At 54.6% G+C, this 16332-nt stretch overlaps 1 protein-coding gene across 3 annotated transcripts in view; it reads left to right on the top strand.

The window, feature by feature from the left end:
* The first annotated feature begins 116 nt into the window (after window positions 1-116).
* SMG5 (SMG5 nonsense mediated mRNA decay factor) overlaps window positions 117-16332 on the top strand; it is a 35228-nt gene continuing 19012 nt past the window's right edge. For 2 of the 3 annotated variants that reach the window (XM_044449137.1, XM_044449136.1), the window contains exons 1-8: window positions 117-273; window positions 4591-4689; window positions 5412-5535; window positions 6978-7134; window positions 11553-11642; window positions 12473-12562; window positions 14267-14345; window positions 15346-15471. In XM_044449137.1, coding sequence (XP_044305072.1) covers window positions 203-273; window positions 4591-4689; window positions 5412-5535; window positions 6978-7134; window positions 11553-11642; window positions 12473-12562; window positions 14267-14345; window positions 15346-15471 — 836 coding nt within the window. In that variant the 5' untranslated portion in view covers window positions 117-202. The remainder of the gene's footprint in view (window positions 274-4590; window positions 4690-5411; window positions 5536-6977; window positions 7135-11552; window positions 11643-12472; window positions 12563-14266; window positions 14346-15345; window positions 15472-16332) is intronic. The other variant, XM_044449138.1, reaches the window with a different exon arrangement.

The raw sequence follows: 16332 nt of genomic DNA, 5'->3' as shown, positions 1-16332 counted from the left end.
GGCGGCAGCGGCAGCAGCAGCGGGCGGAGCGGCGGCGGCGGGGCGAGCAGCAGCAGCAGCGCGGGCGGCCGGCGGGCCTGCGCGGGGCGCGGCGGGGCGAGCAGCAGCAGCAGCAGCAGCAGAGGCGACCGGCGCGGCGTTGCGGGGCCTGGAGCGGCGACCGGGGGTGCTGAAGGAGCCTCGGGGCCGCCAAGGCAGCGCCATGAGCCAGGGCAGCGGCGGCGGCGGCGGGGAGCCGGAGGCCAAGGCCCTCCACACCAAGAGGCTCTACCGGTGAGCAGGGCCCCCGGGCCACGTCCCTCCCGCCCCCCGGCTCGCCCTCGCCTCCCGCGCCCCACGTTTCTCGGCGCCTCGCCCGTAGCCCAGTCCCCCCGCACGCGTAGCCCGCACACCGGCGCCCCCATGTCCCGCAGACACCCCCGCCCCGGCCGTGCGTTTCCCCAGGCGTGTCCGATGGGAGTTCCCGTGGGAGCGGAGCCCAGCACATCTGGAGGCCGCCAGGGCGGGGGGGGGGGGCCCCCGGGGGCGGCGCCCCCCCCCCCCCCCCCCCGCCCGTCCGTCCCTCTGCAGGCTTCCCCCTCTGGACCTCGGGCGGGGCAGTTGCGAAAGTGTATGGCGCCCCCCTCACGGTTTCCGCCCTGGACACGTTTTTGAGCTAGCCCATGCGGCGAGTGGGCGACGAGACCAGGGCTTGTCTGACAGCTCCCTCCTGCCACATGTCGGCAGCAGCATCTGGAAGGCCACAGGTGGCTGGCCTGCCCAGCACATCTGGAGGTGCAGAGACCTGCTCCTTTCTATCCTCTGCTTGGTTTCTTCTATATATGCTGAAATTATAACAATTCTGTGCTGTCCTGTGGGGGCCATGGAGTGGCAAGCATGGTCTCCCTTTCTTTCCCCAGCTCACTTCCCCTTCTTTGCCACTTAGTTCTGTCCTCATTGTAACCGACCTGTTAGGGAGTTCAGGTTAGGCGGAAACACGGCCTGGTATTGCCGTTTTTATGTTTCCCGCACATCCCATTGTGTTCTCCCTGCAGCCCTGTGAGGGGGGCTCAGCTGAACAGCCACTAACTACCCAGAGTCTTTTCCCGCTTCCATTTTCCATCCTCGTAACAGTCCTGTGAGACGGATTAGGCTGGAGAAGGATGACTGGATGGCCCTCATTCAGTGCTTGCCTGTGAAGCAGGTTATTCAGTGAGGACAGAAAAGGTGAAGGACTGGCCCAACGTCTCCATCTATCTGTCCCCCATTTTATTTTTACAACACTCCTGTGAAGGAGCTCTGACTGGGAAGGCAGAAGTTGCCCAAGGTCAACTGGCAGTACTTCGTGGTTGTGGGGATTTGAATGTGTGTTCTCTTATCTGACTCTGCTACCCTCAGTTCTGCACTACACTAGTTCATAGGGCATTATAGGGCACGTTCTCCTTAAGGCTTCTAATTATTTCCCTTCCAGCTGTGGAGCCCTGCAGCCAATGTGCCCTTCCTTCCCCTACTAAAGATCATTTTGTCTTTAAGTAGTCTGTTTTTATCCTCCCTGTTTTTGATTTCTAAAACTTCAGATCGATGGAAGCTCTCTCACACCATATTTGTTTCTCCTTTTCCTCCTCCCCCGTATCACAGGATTTTCTTTATTTTGCTATTGCAGAAAAATCTTTTCTCACATACACGCACACGCACTCTCTCGTTTCAGCGGGGTTCACTTTCCATTCTCAGAGGTCCACCTCTTTGTTCCTCCTTTCTTGGTGTTTCCTCTTTTATCTGTCTTTTATGGTGTTACACTTTGTTAGCTACTCTGGAAAAGTTGTCAGAGTGTGTGATTCGAGTTCACTAAGCAATAAATAGATACAGAGTGGGCACTGCCTGCCACGAGTCCAGCAGTTTTTCCAGTTTCTGAGCTGCCTTCTCGGTTCACTCTTACAGCCCAGCTTTCTTGAGGATGCTCCCAAAATCACGGGTTTGTGCCTTTTCTCCTCCTCTCATCCTAGAGCTACAGGCGCAGTCGGCAGGCCTGCTTTGTTCTCATCCAATTTCACAGGCCTCTTCTCACCTCTGGGCTTGTGTGGCTTGCACCATCCTGAAGCTAATTTAGGCCTACTTTTTTTTTTCTTCCGCCCCTTTGCTCCCAGATTTAGGGCTCAGGGACCTCTTCTTTCCTTTTCCACAGCTTTTTAGAGCTCGAGGAGGAGGAACCCCCTCCCCGCATTGGGCAGCTCCTCTGAACTCACAGGTTCAGTGTTCTCTTCTGCTCATGTTCAAGAGATGACGCGAGTCTTCCCTTCTAGCTTGTTTTTTCGAGTGTGCAGCCCCACCATTTTTTGAAATCCATCCTTACCCGTTAGTCTGTTTCTTCCCCTTGTCCTTTTAAGCAAGGCCAGGCAGCCCATACTCACTTACCAAGAGGCCGAGTGTTTCCCTGCAGTCATGCTAGCCCTGCAGGAGCGCCCTTTAGGGGAGCTCTGAGGAGGAGCTCCTCGGCCCTTTAAAATGAGAGTATGCTGCCTAAAGCCCTTCTGGGGGTTGAGACCACAAGTCCCATGAGCCCCAGCCACCGCAGCAGTAGAGATCGTGGGAACTGTGGTCACCAACACCTGGATGGCACAGGTTGCTGAAGCAATTCCTGTTACGGAGGGTGGCGGAGGCTCCATGAGCTTCAGACAGTGCGGTTCCCCACTGAGTGAGAGGGTCATGGCGACAGCGAGCGACTGGTCCCAGACGGTATTGTGCAGCAGGGGCAGAGAAAGCTCTCGGTCTCTGAGCAAGAAGTTCCAGTCTTCCCTCTCCCTCCTTCAGACCCAAGGCTGCTGCTTTCCCCGGGTTTTTCCCTTTTCGTGACACGGGTCCAGCACCTCCCCACCCCCAGCTCTTGGGTCGCACTGTTGCCTTGGAGGGGAGGGGAGGGGAGGGGAGGGGAGCCTTGGAAAGATCCTGTGGGGATTTTGTGGTCACGCAGGAGGCCCGGCTCCCCGGTGAGGGCCAGCACTGGAGCCACTGTGCAGCACACCCAGCCATGAAGCCCAGTCGGGTGCAGTGCCCTCGTTCTGACTTCCACCATGCTCGTCACTGGATTGCATCCATGGAGCCTGGCAGGCAGTGCTGCTGTCGGGTCTTTTAATAGACTCTGGCATCTGTCTTGCTTTTTGCCAGTGAGCAAACCTGGCAGGTATCAGAAAGCCCATTGCCAAGCTTTTAACCCCTCGCTGTAGCCCTGCTTCCACGTATATTGGAAACATTGGATTGGTGGGATCTTAATTGTGCCACTTTTAGGCTGCCTGAAAGTGGCAGAGGAGAGGATGTGCAGCCTGGACCCCGAGCAGCCGAGGATTCATTGCAGCTTTCCTTTGTGTCTGCAGATCCCTGCCCCTGCAGCTCGTTTTCCTCTTCCAGGCCACCCTGGCCCCATCTCCTTTTCACTGTCTTTCCCACTGTCATCTGGGCATTGGAGGTTCAGCGGACACGCAGCCTCCGTGTCCCCCGTCTGATGGGCTGTTGGAAGGCCAAAAGCCTTGTTGACACACGTGTGTTTTTTCTACCTTGCTGTTCCCCAGCTCAGATTTGCCAAGTCACAGAGGGCCCGATGTGTTCTCAGGGTGTTCTCAGGTCCTGTACTCTGGCACTTAATGAGCACACACTGACCTGTGCAGCCTCGGGATGATGTCATTCTTGGGATCCAAGTGTTCCAGGTGGCTATTTGGGATATTCAGCTCATGGCTGCAGCCTGCAAACCTGGTGTGGCCGGGTTGTCGGTACAGTTAGGCGACCATCCAGAACCCCTGGGCTGTTTCAGGGTTGTGGGTGGTTTGTCAGCTCCACAAGCAGCCCATGCTTGGCAGGTTTGCACACTACAGCAAGCAGCTGCAGCTGCTGCAGGTCATCATGGTCTAAAGAAGCTGGAGTGATTGTGTGGCCTCAGTTCAAAAGGACTTGAGGTTTTGAGACTGTCACTGGCCAGCCAGGAAAGCAGATAATGTCAGGGAAGCAAAGCCCTCCAGAAACTGAACAGTACTCTCTGGTTATGAATTGGCAATCGGCGCTTGGACCAGAGCTCTACTCTTCTTCAAAGGAGACCAGCTTGTCAGATAAGTAGGTTGTCTTACATTCTTTCAGGTGTAACTTCTAGAAAGGTGACCTATATTACACTCTTACAGCAAACGCAAGCAGTTCGTAACACAGTAAAAGACTTTGGACATTTATGGTGGCACGAGCATGCCTGAGCCCCTCCTCATTTGCATTTTCAGTGGCTGCTGGCATGAGGCGCTGCCAGGAAGTGTTTAGGGCTGCTGGACGTACCTTCCTCCGTGCAGCTGCCTTGCCGGGGAAGCGTGCAGCAAGCCGCGAACGGCTGGCACGGTTTTAAAAATGGGGGCCGGCTTCTCAGTCGAGAATAAATGTCCACGCACTGACCCCCGGGAACGAGCTGGGCATGTGTCTGTTTTCTAGGCATCCGTGGATGTCTCGGGAAAGGAGCCACAGGATGGCCCCTCTGAATCTTGGCTGGGCGACCATGTCTCAAGGAACAGAGGTGGGAGAGGAGGAGGAATGTGGCGTCCTCACGCAGCTCTCGAAACTCTGCTTCTTGCGTGTTTTGTTTTGTAGAGCAGTGGTAGAAGCCGTGCATCGCCTGGACCTCATTCTTGGAAATAAGCCGGCTTATCAAGAAGTGTTCAAACCGGAGAACATCAGCCTGCGAAACAAGTGAGCAAGCGGGGCTTTCTTTTGTTCTTGCCCTCTGAGCACCGTAAGATGCCGAGCGCATGTGGAAAGTAGACAGGTTCGGAGGGGGACCGGTTGGAAATGGCAGGAGACCACCTCGAGTTTCAGGAAAGAGGCGAAAGAGAACGTAAATGTGGTCACCGGTGCTTTGTAAGGGTAGAATATGCCTGCCTTGTAAAATGCATTTGCCGTTATCAGGCCAGGGGGCCATTCTGCACAGCGGTTCCCTCGCCCCCCGCATGGTCTGAGAATGCCCTTGCAGATAAGACTTGAAGTGTTTAGCCCACAATACTACTTTTTGGATCACCTGAACTGCTTCTGTGGCATATCGGGAGCTTGAGTGGGACGGTGGTTATTGGGTTTCTTCTGGGCTGGCCCTGGGCGGGTGGGGTGGCGGGTGGGATCCAGGCAGAGTGCATTTCAAGAATTCCAGTTTCCAAAAGTTCCTGGTAAGTGGTCCCATTGCGATTCTACCCTGTGTTTTCTTGGGTTGCTGGTTTGCCTCAAAGGCATCTTAAGATCTGTTGTGCGTTGACCCCGGATAATTTCGGATCACAAAATATTGCTTGTTCTGGCTGTGGATTGTTTGTTTTGTTGTTGTTGTTTAGTCACAAAGTCGTGCTGACCCATCATGGCAGTGGATATTGTGGCTAAACTAGAATCTAATCCCCCTTTCCTTTTCTCGATCAATTTTCCCACTTCAGGTTACGTGAACTGTGTGTAAAGCTGATGTTCTTGCACCCAGTGGATTATGGGAGAAAAGCAGAGGAATTGCTGTGGAGGAAAGTTTACTATGAAGTCATCCAGCTCATTAAAACGAACAAAAAGGCATGTGGCTTTCAAACCTTTCTTCGTAAGTTGTGCTGAGGAGGACAAGAAGTGGCATAGCTGCTTCTCCTCTTCAGGTGCGAAACAGAGCTAGAGAGGGTGGTGGCTACAGATGCTGCCTTGGGGTGGTTGGTGAGGCCCTCCCATCCATGCTCTCCTGGCGCTTTCCTTGGAGCTAATGGAGTTAGCACTGCCCTGTGGACCTGCAAGGAAGCCAGGGAGGTGGGCGGGAAAGCACACAGCCTAAAAGCTCCTTCTGTCCGCCAGCCATGGCCAGGTTGTCCTCCCACCATCCTCCCTGTGGTTCCCGGCCCCTCCTTTCTGGCTTCCATTGCTGCTCTGCTTCCTGACCACCTCATTCTCCCCACCCCTTGCGGTCGGGCTCCTCTTCTGCCTCAGCAGCACCACCCACCTTCCCTGGCGCTCACCTTCCCAGCAGGTCAGCTGCAGCAGCCGTCTTCAGGATGCATTCTCAGTCCCCCACTCCAACATCCTGGTGGCGGTTCTGCTGTTCTGTCTTGCCTAGGAATGCGCCCCCCTGGCCAGCTGGTGGAAGACCACCGAATTACACGTGGCCTTTGCCTCAGCTCTCCCTGAAGGGCAAACCTGCATCTGGGGCCTTGGATGAGCCAAAGCTTCTGCATACAAAAAGCAGCATAGGAAGAGAGGAGTGATTTTTGTGTGTTGGGATTAACCGTGGCCATAATTTCTTGCATCCTCACACGCAAAACTCTTTGCAGACTCTCCCCCCCCGCCCGCAAAGGAGCCTGCAGTCTTGCAAGCCCTCCCCATGCAGGCTGAAGTAGTGCTACCCAGAGAGTTGAGCGTTTCGGTCAGATAATGCTGCTGCTGCTCCTTTCAGTCCAGGCACTGTGGTAGAGTGTTAGCCTGTTGCTTTTAACGCCATAGGGAGTGCATGAGTGAATACCAGGTGAGCTTGCACCTTCCGCTCTAGACAGGTATTCCTTGCAGTTCAGCAGAACATTTCTGCACATTGTTCAGGAAAGCCCTGAAGGTGGGGGTCACCGTGTTCTGTACTCTGGGGAGGCAGGAAAAAGCAGCAGTAACGGCCTCATGTCCTCATCCATTGACTGAGAAGGGAGGCGACTCCTTACAAGGGCCCTCCAGCTGACTCTTCCTTCCTCCCCAGGCGGGCATCCGTCCTAGCAGCAAGTGGGTGCTGGATCTCTCAGCAGTAGCTTTAAGTCCCGAGCTGCCCCTGGTCCTGGCCTGCTGTGGAATGCACTTCAGAGTGCGAAAGCATCCGTGCCAGTACAGCATGCCGAGGAGTGTGCTGTGGTGCCCAGAAAAGAGAAGCTTGCCGGCGGATGGGTCTGGCCTTTCCTGCTCTTGGAGAAGTGGGGCGCGGAGGGAGCGAAGAGGCCTCTGTGGGTGCGTGCTAACGTTTTCCCCCCTTCCTTCCCCACCCACTCCCATCACAGCACATTCACAGCCATAGCACGCTGGAGTGTGCCTACCGAACTCACCTCGTCGCCGGCATTGGGTTTTACCAGCACCTTCTTCTCTACGTCCAGTCTCACTACCAGCTGGAACTTCAGTGCTGTATTGACTGGACACACGTGACAGATCCTCTGATGGGTTAGTACCTGGGCTTTGATGCACCTATGAAGAAAGCCTTTTTGTCCCGGGTGATGGCCTCTTCCAATATCTGGCCATATTTATCTATTCTTGTCTTGGGAGGCTTTCTATCTAAATCTACCCCCACACACACACACACACACATCTTGCCACACTTTTGGTTAAGCCCCAAATAAGCTGAATGGCCATCATAGGAAATAATCCATTTTCTGGGAAGAGGTTTTACTCAGTGTGATGTGTGCCTTGGGTGGTTGGTGGAAAGACCAGTAGAAACATCTCCTTGGTGGCCTCCACCCTCCCGAATCAACCTAGTCCTAGGAGGCTGCCTTGGACCAGATCTGATTCTTTCTCCAGATAGACCAGTATCTTCTGCAGACAGTTAGTCCTTTCCTGTGTCAGGGATGCCTTTGCTAAGCTGGTCTTGCTGATATTTGGCAGTTGCTTAAAGACAGGCTGGCTTAGAAGAACTGCCATAGTTTTGCATACATACATAGGTAAGAAGTCCATATTTGGAAGTCTATAACGTGCGACTTTTAGAATAAGGCGCATGCACTAAAATCTGCCCACACAGATGTTATGAATTCCAATATCCACGTTACTGTCGAGCTTTTAAGGAACCAGCCAAAATCTCACACAGGTGGGCACGTTTTTGATCCCGCAGGCTAGGATTTTTTTAAAGTATCTGGTTAGGTACTAGAACCCGGTTCATTGCATAGGTAATCTTGAGAATCCAGTCACTTGCTGAGCAATCTCGGTGCATGTTGGGCGGAAGCTTCCCAACCGTGTGGGGTGACCTGTGCCAGGATCGGGAAACCACCTTTGAGCCCTGGGCACCGAGTTGCAACTTCTGTTGTGGTTGTTCACTGCTGGCTCCTGGCTGGTGGGAGTCTCTTGCAGCTTGAGGATCTGTCTCCCTGAATGAAGCGCTAAAAGACTGGTGCCCTTGGCAACCGTTGCTGAGAGCATTGCATCAGTATCGCTGCAGAACTGGTGAAGCCTCAGAACATCTTCCGACGCTTGCGAAGATGCCGTCGCTTTTGACATACTAATTGCACTTTAAAGTCCTGCTTGGGTTGCTGGGCCAGTTTTGTGGCTGCAGGGAGAGATTTGAAGCATGCGGCTGTTGGGCTGAAGAAATGTGTGTCTAAAGGGTGCAAGGAGAATAGAGATTCGCTTAAACATTCCCCCACTTCCTGGGGACTCTGGGGTGCCCCAGGTTCCTATGCTGCTGTGTAGTTGACTTACAAATAGACCTAGTCCTTCTAGTCCGTGGGCAAAATCTGCTTTGTCAAAAAGTCCTCAAATTTCAGCCTTCTACCAAATTATAAAACTGATGATAAAACAAATACATAAGTTAAGGACAGGCTGGATGTGCCCATGGTGGGCATGTCATGAGTTGAGCCAGCTGGAGCTCAGGGTCAGACTAGATGGTCTAGGAGACCCCTTCAGACTTGCTCTGTTTCTGCGTTTTTATAGAATAAATAATTGAATAGAACAGCATAATTAACAACCAAAATCAAAAACCCATAAAATTGTTTTGCAGGTTTATTGTTATGTATAGCCTCAAGACAGATTATATCTTCAATTACCTGTTCTTCTGGAAGGCTGAAAGCCATTCTTAATACATATTGAAACCTCTTATGCAGTAGAATGGAAATCTTTCATCTGCAGCGTTTTCCTGGCCTGTGGTGCTTTTTCCAGGGGTAACGAAATACACCCAGATTCTGTTAATGCTAGGTGACATTAAAACACTGGGTGCACTAACTTAGAAGGCTTGTGGTGTTTGCTGTGCTCTTACAGTACTGTGTAAAGCTTAAATGGCGGGCATGTCGTGAGCGCAGCCGGCTGGTGCCGGAGGTCAGACTAGATGGCCCGGGAGGCCCCTTCTGGCTCGCTCTGTTTCTCTGTTTCTAAATGGTAGCTGTGAAGTGTATGTTATTTGTCCCATGGATTTTCCTGTTGGGCCCACGTTTACATCCTTATCACATCTACCCAGACGTCCAGCATTAAGAGAACCATGCAAATGTGTATTGTCTCTAGCTTCTCTAGCCCGAGAAGAAGCTTGTGTGCGTATCCCCCTCTCATAGCAGTTTGTCCTTCATTTCAGTTATTACGTTTAGTGCCCAGTAGCCAAAGTTCCTGGCGCTGTTTGCACAGATTACAGCCAAACAGATGCATGGTTAAAAAGATGCACAAGCATGGACACCCAGCGTGGTGCGTGCGTAATGGTGGAGGAGGTTCCGCCCCAGCCTGGGCAACGGGTGACAGGCCAAGTAGAGGTGCTTTTTAGATTCCCACAGGAATGGGAATGCCAGCTAACAGCCCCTTTGCAAGTCCATGTAACCAGAGCAGATCCAGTTTTTCATGAGGCTTTTACTGAGCAGCTCAAATGTTTTGTTTTTCCCCTGAGTGGGAAGGTTTTAAAAGAATGCGAAGAATTTTAAAAGTTGTGCTGGTCGAGATGCCTGCAGTCTCTCCCAGCCTGAACAGCAGCTCCTGCAGTGACACTGTTTTGCCCCTTGGCTAGGAGCAGCCCCCATGTCCTTGGGCAGAGAGGACTTTCTTCAGCCCTGTAGCCTGGTTGCCTTTTGACTGGAGGGGTGGCAGGCCAGAGCTGGGAACCTTTCCATTTCTGGCTCTCCTCCAAAATATTCTTTCCATGAAGGATGGTGTCCCACGCCACCTATTTGTTCTGGCTTCCAAGACCCTGGAGAGACTAGCGAGCTTCTCCATCTTTCCCCACATCTTGGTTAGCTTAGTGGGGGAAGAAGTCAGCCAAGCTCTTTTCCCAGCCCGGCTACCTGAGATGCTGTGAACTGGCGTTGCAAGCGGCTGGACCAGCAATGGCCTGGCCTTCACGGTGCTGCTCGTATTTCCCTGGGCTCGAGGTGTGAACTTGGGGTTTGCTTCCAGAGCGGTGATTGTGACCCTGGACCCAACCTGCCATCCTTTCCAGCATGATCTTGCTGCTGCCAAAGAGCTGTTGGGAGACTGGACGCTGCTTCCACGGAGAGGCTGGCTCTTGGGAGGGAAGGTGTGGCCTGTGCTCAGTGCAGGGGGATTGGGCGTGCTAAGCAACCCCACTGCAAGCCGAGATGGGGGAAGTGTGCCTGCAGGTCTGTGATTCAGGGGAACAGTGGCTTCGGCCATTATCACCTCCAGTCTAGGAGGCTAACCCTCCCTCCACTGCTGCATGTGGTCCCAGCTGGGTAGGGCTGAAAAGCTGCTCCCCTCTGCCCTGGAACAACAGAGCAGGCATCTGTTTGGAACGCAGCAGCATCTAGCCAGGTCTCTGCTGCCATGGAGAGAGGCCATGAAGCCTGACAAGAGCAGGCCTTAAGCCTCCCTTGTGTTCTGGTTCCTGCACAGGCTTCTGGGAAGCGCAGGAGGAGGGCCAGAAAAAGCCAGTCTTCCCTTGTGGCCGTCCACAGCCTCTGCTATTCGAGGCGGCCTGCCTCCGGACCCAGAGGTTCCTTCGAGTGATCTTGGCCGCTGGCCACTGGGCCACCTCTCCTCTGTCAGCACGCTTTTAAAACCCATGCAAGCCTCTGGCCACCACATGCTTGGTGGAAGCAGATTCCATAAATGTCCTGCGCTGTGATGAAGAGCTGCCTCAACTCCCCTCTCAGTGGATGAACTCACTTCCGGAATATGAGAGGGAGAAAACCTTCTGTCCGTGTTTTCTGTGCACTGCACACGCTGCCATAGGCTTCAGTTGTTTTCCTCACCCGGGTTGTCTTGTCTCCTGAACCAAGGAGCATCCGGTGCGAAGGCCTTTCCCTGGAGGGGAGACTTCCCAGGGCCTTGTTCTGGGCTGCACGGTGCAGCCACCTGCACCACCATGCTGTGAACAGCAAAGGCCAGAGCCTTTCAAAAACAGGGAGGGAGGGAGGGAGGGAGGTTCTGGAGTGGGAGCGAATTATGCAGATGCCGGGGCTCTTCCGTCTGCCGCTTCCTCCTCGGCTTGTTTTGTGCTCCTAGCAGTGTGGGGTGAGTTGCAGGGAGTTGGGCTGAAGCCTCATCCGTGTGAGGCTGCCCTTGCCGCCACAGTGCCCTTGAGATGTTTTGGACCTCAGCTGCCATCCAGTGGTCAGGATGCTGGGGGTTGGAGTCCCAACATCTGGAAGGCACCAAGATTGGGGTAGGCTGCTGCGAGAACTCGGATCCCCGGTGGCCGCTGGAGCTTTGCCTGGCATCCCCCCGGGCCTGCTGCAGGTTCAAGTGTGTCCCTTTTCAGAGGACGAGTGAAGCTGCGGGGTTTTGAATTCTGGCTTGTGTTGTGCAGCTGTGCACTGTGCTGGCTGCAAGCGGGGGGCGGGCGGGGGGTACCTGGGGACGCCTGTCAGCGCGAGGCCTGCCCAGGCTTGCTCTCCTGGGGTGCTCACTGCAGGCTGCCTCTTTGCCTGTCTCTCCCGCAGGCTGCAAGAAGCCCGTCTCTGCGTCGGAGAAGGAGATGGAGTGGGCGCAGATGGCCTGCCACCGGTGCCTGGTTTACCTGGGGGATTTGGGTGAGCATTCGCGAGGACAGCCTTGGCTGGAGCAGAGACCGAGCGCTCTTCCGGCCCCGTGACTCTCGCACCTCCTTGCAGTGCAGGGGAGAACTGGGCTCTTGCCTTCGGAGCAGGATTTGGTCCTGGCATAGCAAAGCCGTCCGCACAGCGCTCCCTATCTGCTGCACCCGGAGGGCAGAGGCAGAGCCAGAGTTCTGCCCCACGGCAGTGGCGCGCTCCGTCCCTGGAGACCCTCGGAAGCTCAGCTGGTCCCTGCGGAGAAGTGTTAATTTGGGGCTCCGTGTTAATTTGGGGCTCCGTGTTAGGGGTGAGGCCTGTCCTGCCGATGCGCGAGGCATTTCTCGCCATTGACTGGAGTGCTGCAGCTGTAACCCCGGAGTCCGGACCCTCCGGCCTGGGGCCACCTGTGAATTCCTGGAGGGGCCTCTGCAGCCCTTCGCCTCTCCCGGACGGCCACGGGCCCTTTCCCGGCCCCGGCCCCTGCTCCCAGTGCTCAACTGTTTGGGGTTTCCTGACTTTGGCACTGTTTCCCCCTGTTTAAAAGGTTGAACTGTTCCGCTTGCGGCTCGGGTAGCAGGGCAAGAAGCAGATTTTTGGTCTGTGTTCCGCCCCCTTTGCTTGCGGCCTTGCCCACCGCTGGAACGCAGTCCCAGGGCGATTTTCCGAAATGGGAGTCGGCCCTTGGCCGCCCAGCGAGGCGCATCCCCACCGGCTCCGTCTTTGGACAGAGCCCCCCATTTCGTTGCCTGCAGTGCCTGCCCAGTGGCTTTGCGGCTGGACTTCAGGCCCTTGTCTTACTCCCGCGCGTGTGTTTTGTTCCTCTTCAGCCCGGTACCAGAACGAACTCGCTGGAGTGGACACAGAATTGCTGGCTGAGCGGTTTTACTACCAAGCCCTTTCTGTTGCACCGCAGATCGGTAAGTGACGCTCTCAGAGGTCCGGTGTCCCTGTCCTGAGGTGGCACAGCGCAGTCTGATGCAGGGGTCCTCGGGTGGCGACCCCCTCAAAATGCCCGCCAGTCTGCCAGGCATCTGTGGCCAACCCGGACTGGCTCTGGCGGGGCTGTCCAGCAAGAGCCCACCTGCGGCACTCGCACGCGGCACTCGCACGCGGAGCGGCAGGAGGGTGCGTGCCTCTTCGTTTCTGTTCCGGTGATGCGCCACATACTGCCCAAGGGTCTCATGCGGCTGACAAGAAAAAGCATGAATGACATACAACAGCAAACAAACAAGATACGTCGTCAGAGTGTAAAGCCTTATAATAGCAACAGCAGCAGTGTAACAAACAGCAGAAGGGAGGGCAGGGCCGATGCGTTAAAAAGGAATTGAAACTTTTCTGCTGGGCACCAAAGCCATAATAGAGACAGCGCCAGGCGGGCATCACTGGGGGGCTATTCCGAAGGCAGGGGGCAGCCGCTGCGAAGGCCCTTCTTTTATTTGCCATTCCTCCCACCTCTTTGAGGGACAGCGCCTGCATCCCTGATTTGTATGGGAGGCGGCAGTCCTTCAGTTAGGTGAGCCCTAAGCCGTTTAGGACATGGGTCCTCAAACTACAGCCCGGGGGCCGGATCCGGCCCGCCATGCCCGCTTGGACCCGCTGCCGCCCACCTCGCCCTGCGTGCGGGGAGGCAGCGGCTTGCTCGCTCAGAGGAAACGATCTGCAAGCAAGCAAGCAAGCAAGCAAGCATCCCCTGCTGCAGCATCCCCTGCCCTGACATTCCTTTCAGTGTGATTTACTGGGAGGGCAAAAGTTCCGCGTGGCGAGCACAGCGAAGCAGCGTTGGGACGCATGCACTGGAGCGAGGCTGAAGGAAGGGAGATGGTGGCAGCCATTCCACGGGGTGCTAAAGGGGACTCTGCTGGAGTGCCCCACGTTCTAGTAGTTCCTCCACATCATGCAGAATGTTGTGTACCTCAGTTATGGCCACTCGTGCCCTTCTCCATTTTTCCTACGCGAAAAAGCTCCAGACGTTGTAACCTTTCCTACAGGAGTCTCTCCAAGCCCTTAATTATTTTGATTGCACATTTTGGCAGTTCTTCCAGGGTCTGCAACATGCTTCTTTTTTTTTAGATGCGTTGTCCAGGACTGTCCATGTGCAGTTGCGCCATAGATTTTCATAAAACATGACAAAAAGGGCACTTTAATTGTCCTCCCCTTGCGATCCCACATGGAATTTGCCCTTCTTTTGCCACATCTTCACAGACAGTTGTCCTTTTCGCTGTCCACCACAGCCCCAAGGCCCCTTCCTGGTCAGCCACCCCCAACTCAGACACACCGAATGCTGAGTTTGGGTTACCTGCCTTGTTGTGCATCGCTTGGCACTTGCTGACACTGAATGGCATTTGACATTTTAATCTCCTCCCCCACCCCAGTTGGTGCGTTTTGGAACCTTGCTTCTTTTCACCACCACAAATCTGGGATTGCGGGCAAGCCCGGCTACCCCTGTGCGTAGGTCATTTGTGGGCACCTGTCCCAGGGCAGGTCCTGGTTCTCCCTCTGTTTGCGTCCCTCTGTCATGACCCTGTTTTCATAGAGCTTGAGAAAACAGGCTCTCTCGGACGTTGCTCCCGGGTTCTGCCTTGAAGCTATTAGACAAGATGTGTTCTGTCTCTCTGGGGTAGGTATGCCTTTTAACCAGCTTGGGACACTGGCTGGGAGCAAATACTACAGTGTGGAAGCCACCTACTGCTACTTGCGCTGGTGAGTATGTCCCCACGGGGCTGCCTGGGAAGGGGGGAGGGTTGATAGATGCCCCCTGCGTTTCGCTTTGGGGCAGCCAGATGCCATCTCTGCCGGGTGTGGCCTGCCCTGCTCTAAGCATGGGCCAAAAGGTGCCGGAATGCAGCTCCCGCAGGACTGGCCTGGCCTGGCTTGGCCTCCGGTCGCTCTGCTGGGGAGATGCAGCTGCCCTTTCCCCTCCAGGGACTGACTCGCAAAGTGGAGAGCCGGTTCTGTGCTTCCGTCTTGCAGCCCAAGATCCACTGTGCTGATGTGTATGAAGAAACGCAGGCATTTCCCTTAACAGGGCAGGCCAGTCAGCTCAAATAGGACACCGCTGCTAATATGCTCAGAACAGCGACCTCTCCAGATCTAGGCTGCCTCCAGTTTTGTATGAATGTTGTCCAGGTGGCTTCTGTAATGTCTCTGCTAAATGCGTTTCGGGGCAGGGCCAGGTCTTCTTCTCTCACCTGTGAAGGGCTGAGGGGGTGCAGAAAGTCAGATCCAGCAGAGAAGGCCCCCGTTTTACCTTCTCCATATTGTAGTCGGAGGCAGGAAAGCCTCCGCGCGCGCCCCCCCACATCCTCTTTTATGGGGGAGGAGGGTGCTTTTGTACTGGCCAGGGTGGGGCGGTGGCCTCCCTACAGACCGGCCCCACAGGGCTGGTGTGCTAGAGTGGGGTTGCCTTCCTCTTGGGAACACCCCCAGTGGCAGGCTTGGCTTTGCTGCTGCGTAATGTGTACAGCAGCCCAGACACCCAGGCTGGGAGGCAGCGTTGCTGGAGTGGCAGGAACCGAAGGAAGCGGAGTTGAGAAGGGAGCTTGCCGTGCTTTGCAACAGCTCAGGGCTCCTCGGCCAGCAAGGCACACGAGCGCAGTGGGAGGGGATCGCGCTCTTCCAGCCATTTTCTTTCAAAATAAAATAACCTTTACGCCACGTTATCACGCATGCACATGGTTTTGTGGGTTTTGTGCCTCCTCAGTATCCAGTCCGAAGTGTCCTTCGAAGGTGCTTACGGGAACCTCAAACGTTTGTATGATAAGGCTGCCAAAATGTATCACCAGCTGAAGAAATGTGAAACCAGGAAACTCTCGCCGAGTAAAAAGAGGTAAGAGCCTAAATGGCTGTCACGGGATTAACAGCTCCCCAAAGCTGTCCGTCCTCTGCTTGACTGCTTTAATGGTAGGGAGTTCATCCAAATTGGAAGTGACCTTGAGGGTAGCCCCCGGTGTGGTTCTAATCCAGGTTGGCCCAGAGTTTTTTGCCCAGCTTCACACATAAAGAAGAGGAGAAAATAGGGTATTACAGACCTCAGTGATGCTTCCCTCCCTCTCTGAACTTTGTTTGATTGTGCCCAACTTCATTTGCTCTCGGTAGTGCTTGATACATTTTTATAGCCTAACCTGAAAGCTTTTGTTGAACTTACACTGGGTGGCAAAAATTCCAGCCCCAGGAAGCCCGGTTTCAGCAGATTTGTACCTCCGTAAACAAGAAGAAGGCGGTTGTGCGCATTTAGAGCGCATTTAGGACCCTGGAAGCCGTGGATGACCTGAGCTGCGGGAGATCTGTTGTTGGGAAAGTCTTGGAATTCTTTGCTGTGTGGTTTGCGATGTGTAGCCCAAGCGTTGTCTGTCCTGAACCTTTGAACCTCCTTTCAATTTGGGGAGGCACTTCAGCTCTTCCAGACTTGCACATGTGTGGTGCTAGATGGAAGAATACCAGCTTCATTATTCTCAAGGGCTTCTCTGTTCTGCAGAAACTGGTTTTTCTAGGGCTGAATTTTTTTCTGTCCCGAAGCAGGTTTGCAGAAGCCTTTGGGCTACACTATAATGCTCATGTCATGTCATCCAGCCGGTGTGCAAAAACATGTTGCTGCCCTCTTTCTCTGTGCTAGCAACTCAGTTGGGCCCCTTTTATAGCTCGCAAGCTGAGGCTGAGAGGCTAGTAGGACGCTGTTGCATTGACTGAC

The sequence above is a fragment of the Varanus komodoensis genome, unplaced genomic scaffold (assembly GCF_004798865.1).
Source record: "Varanus komodoensis strain SLA01 unplaced genomic scaffold, ASM479886v1 scaffold57, whole genome shotgun sequence".
In the NCBI taxonomy this organism is placed as follows: Eukaryota; Metazoa; Chordata; class Lepidosauria; order Squamata; family Varanidae; genus Varanus; species Varanus komodoensis.
This window is presented reverse-complemented; position numbering and strand designations above follow the sequence as displayed.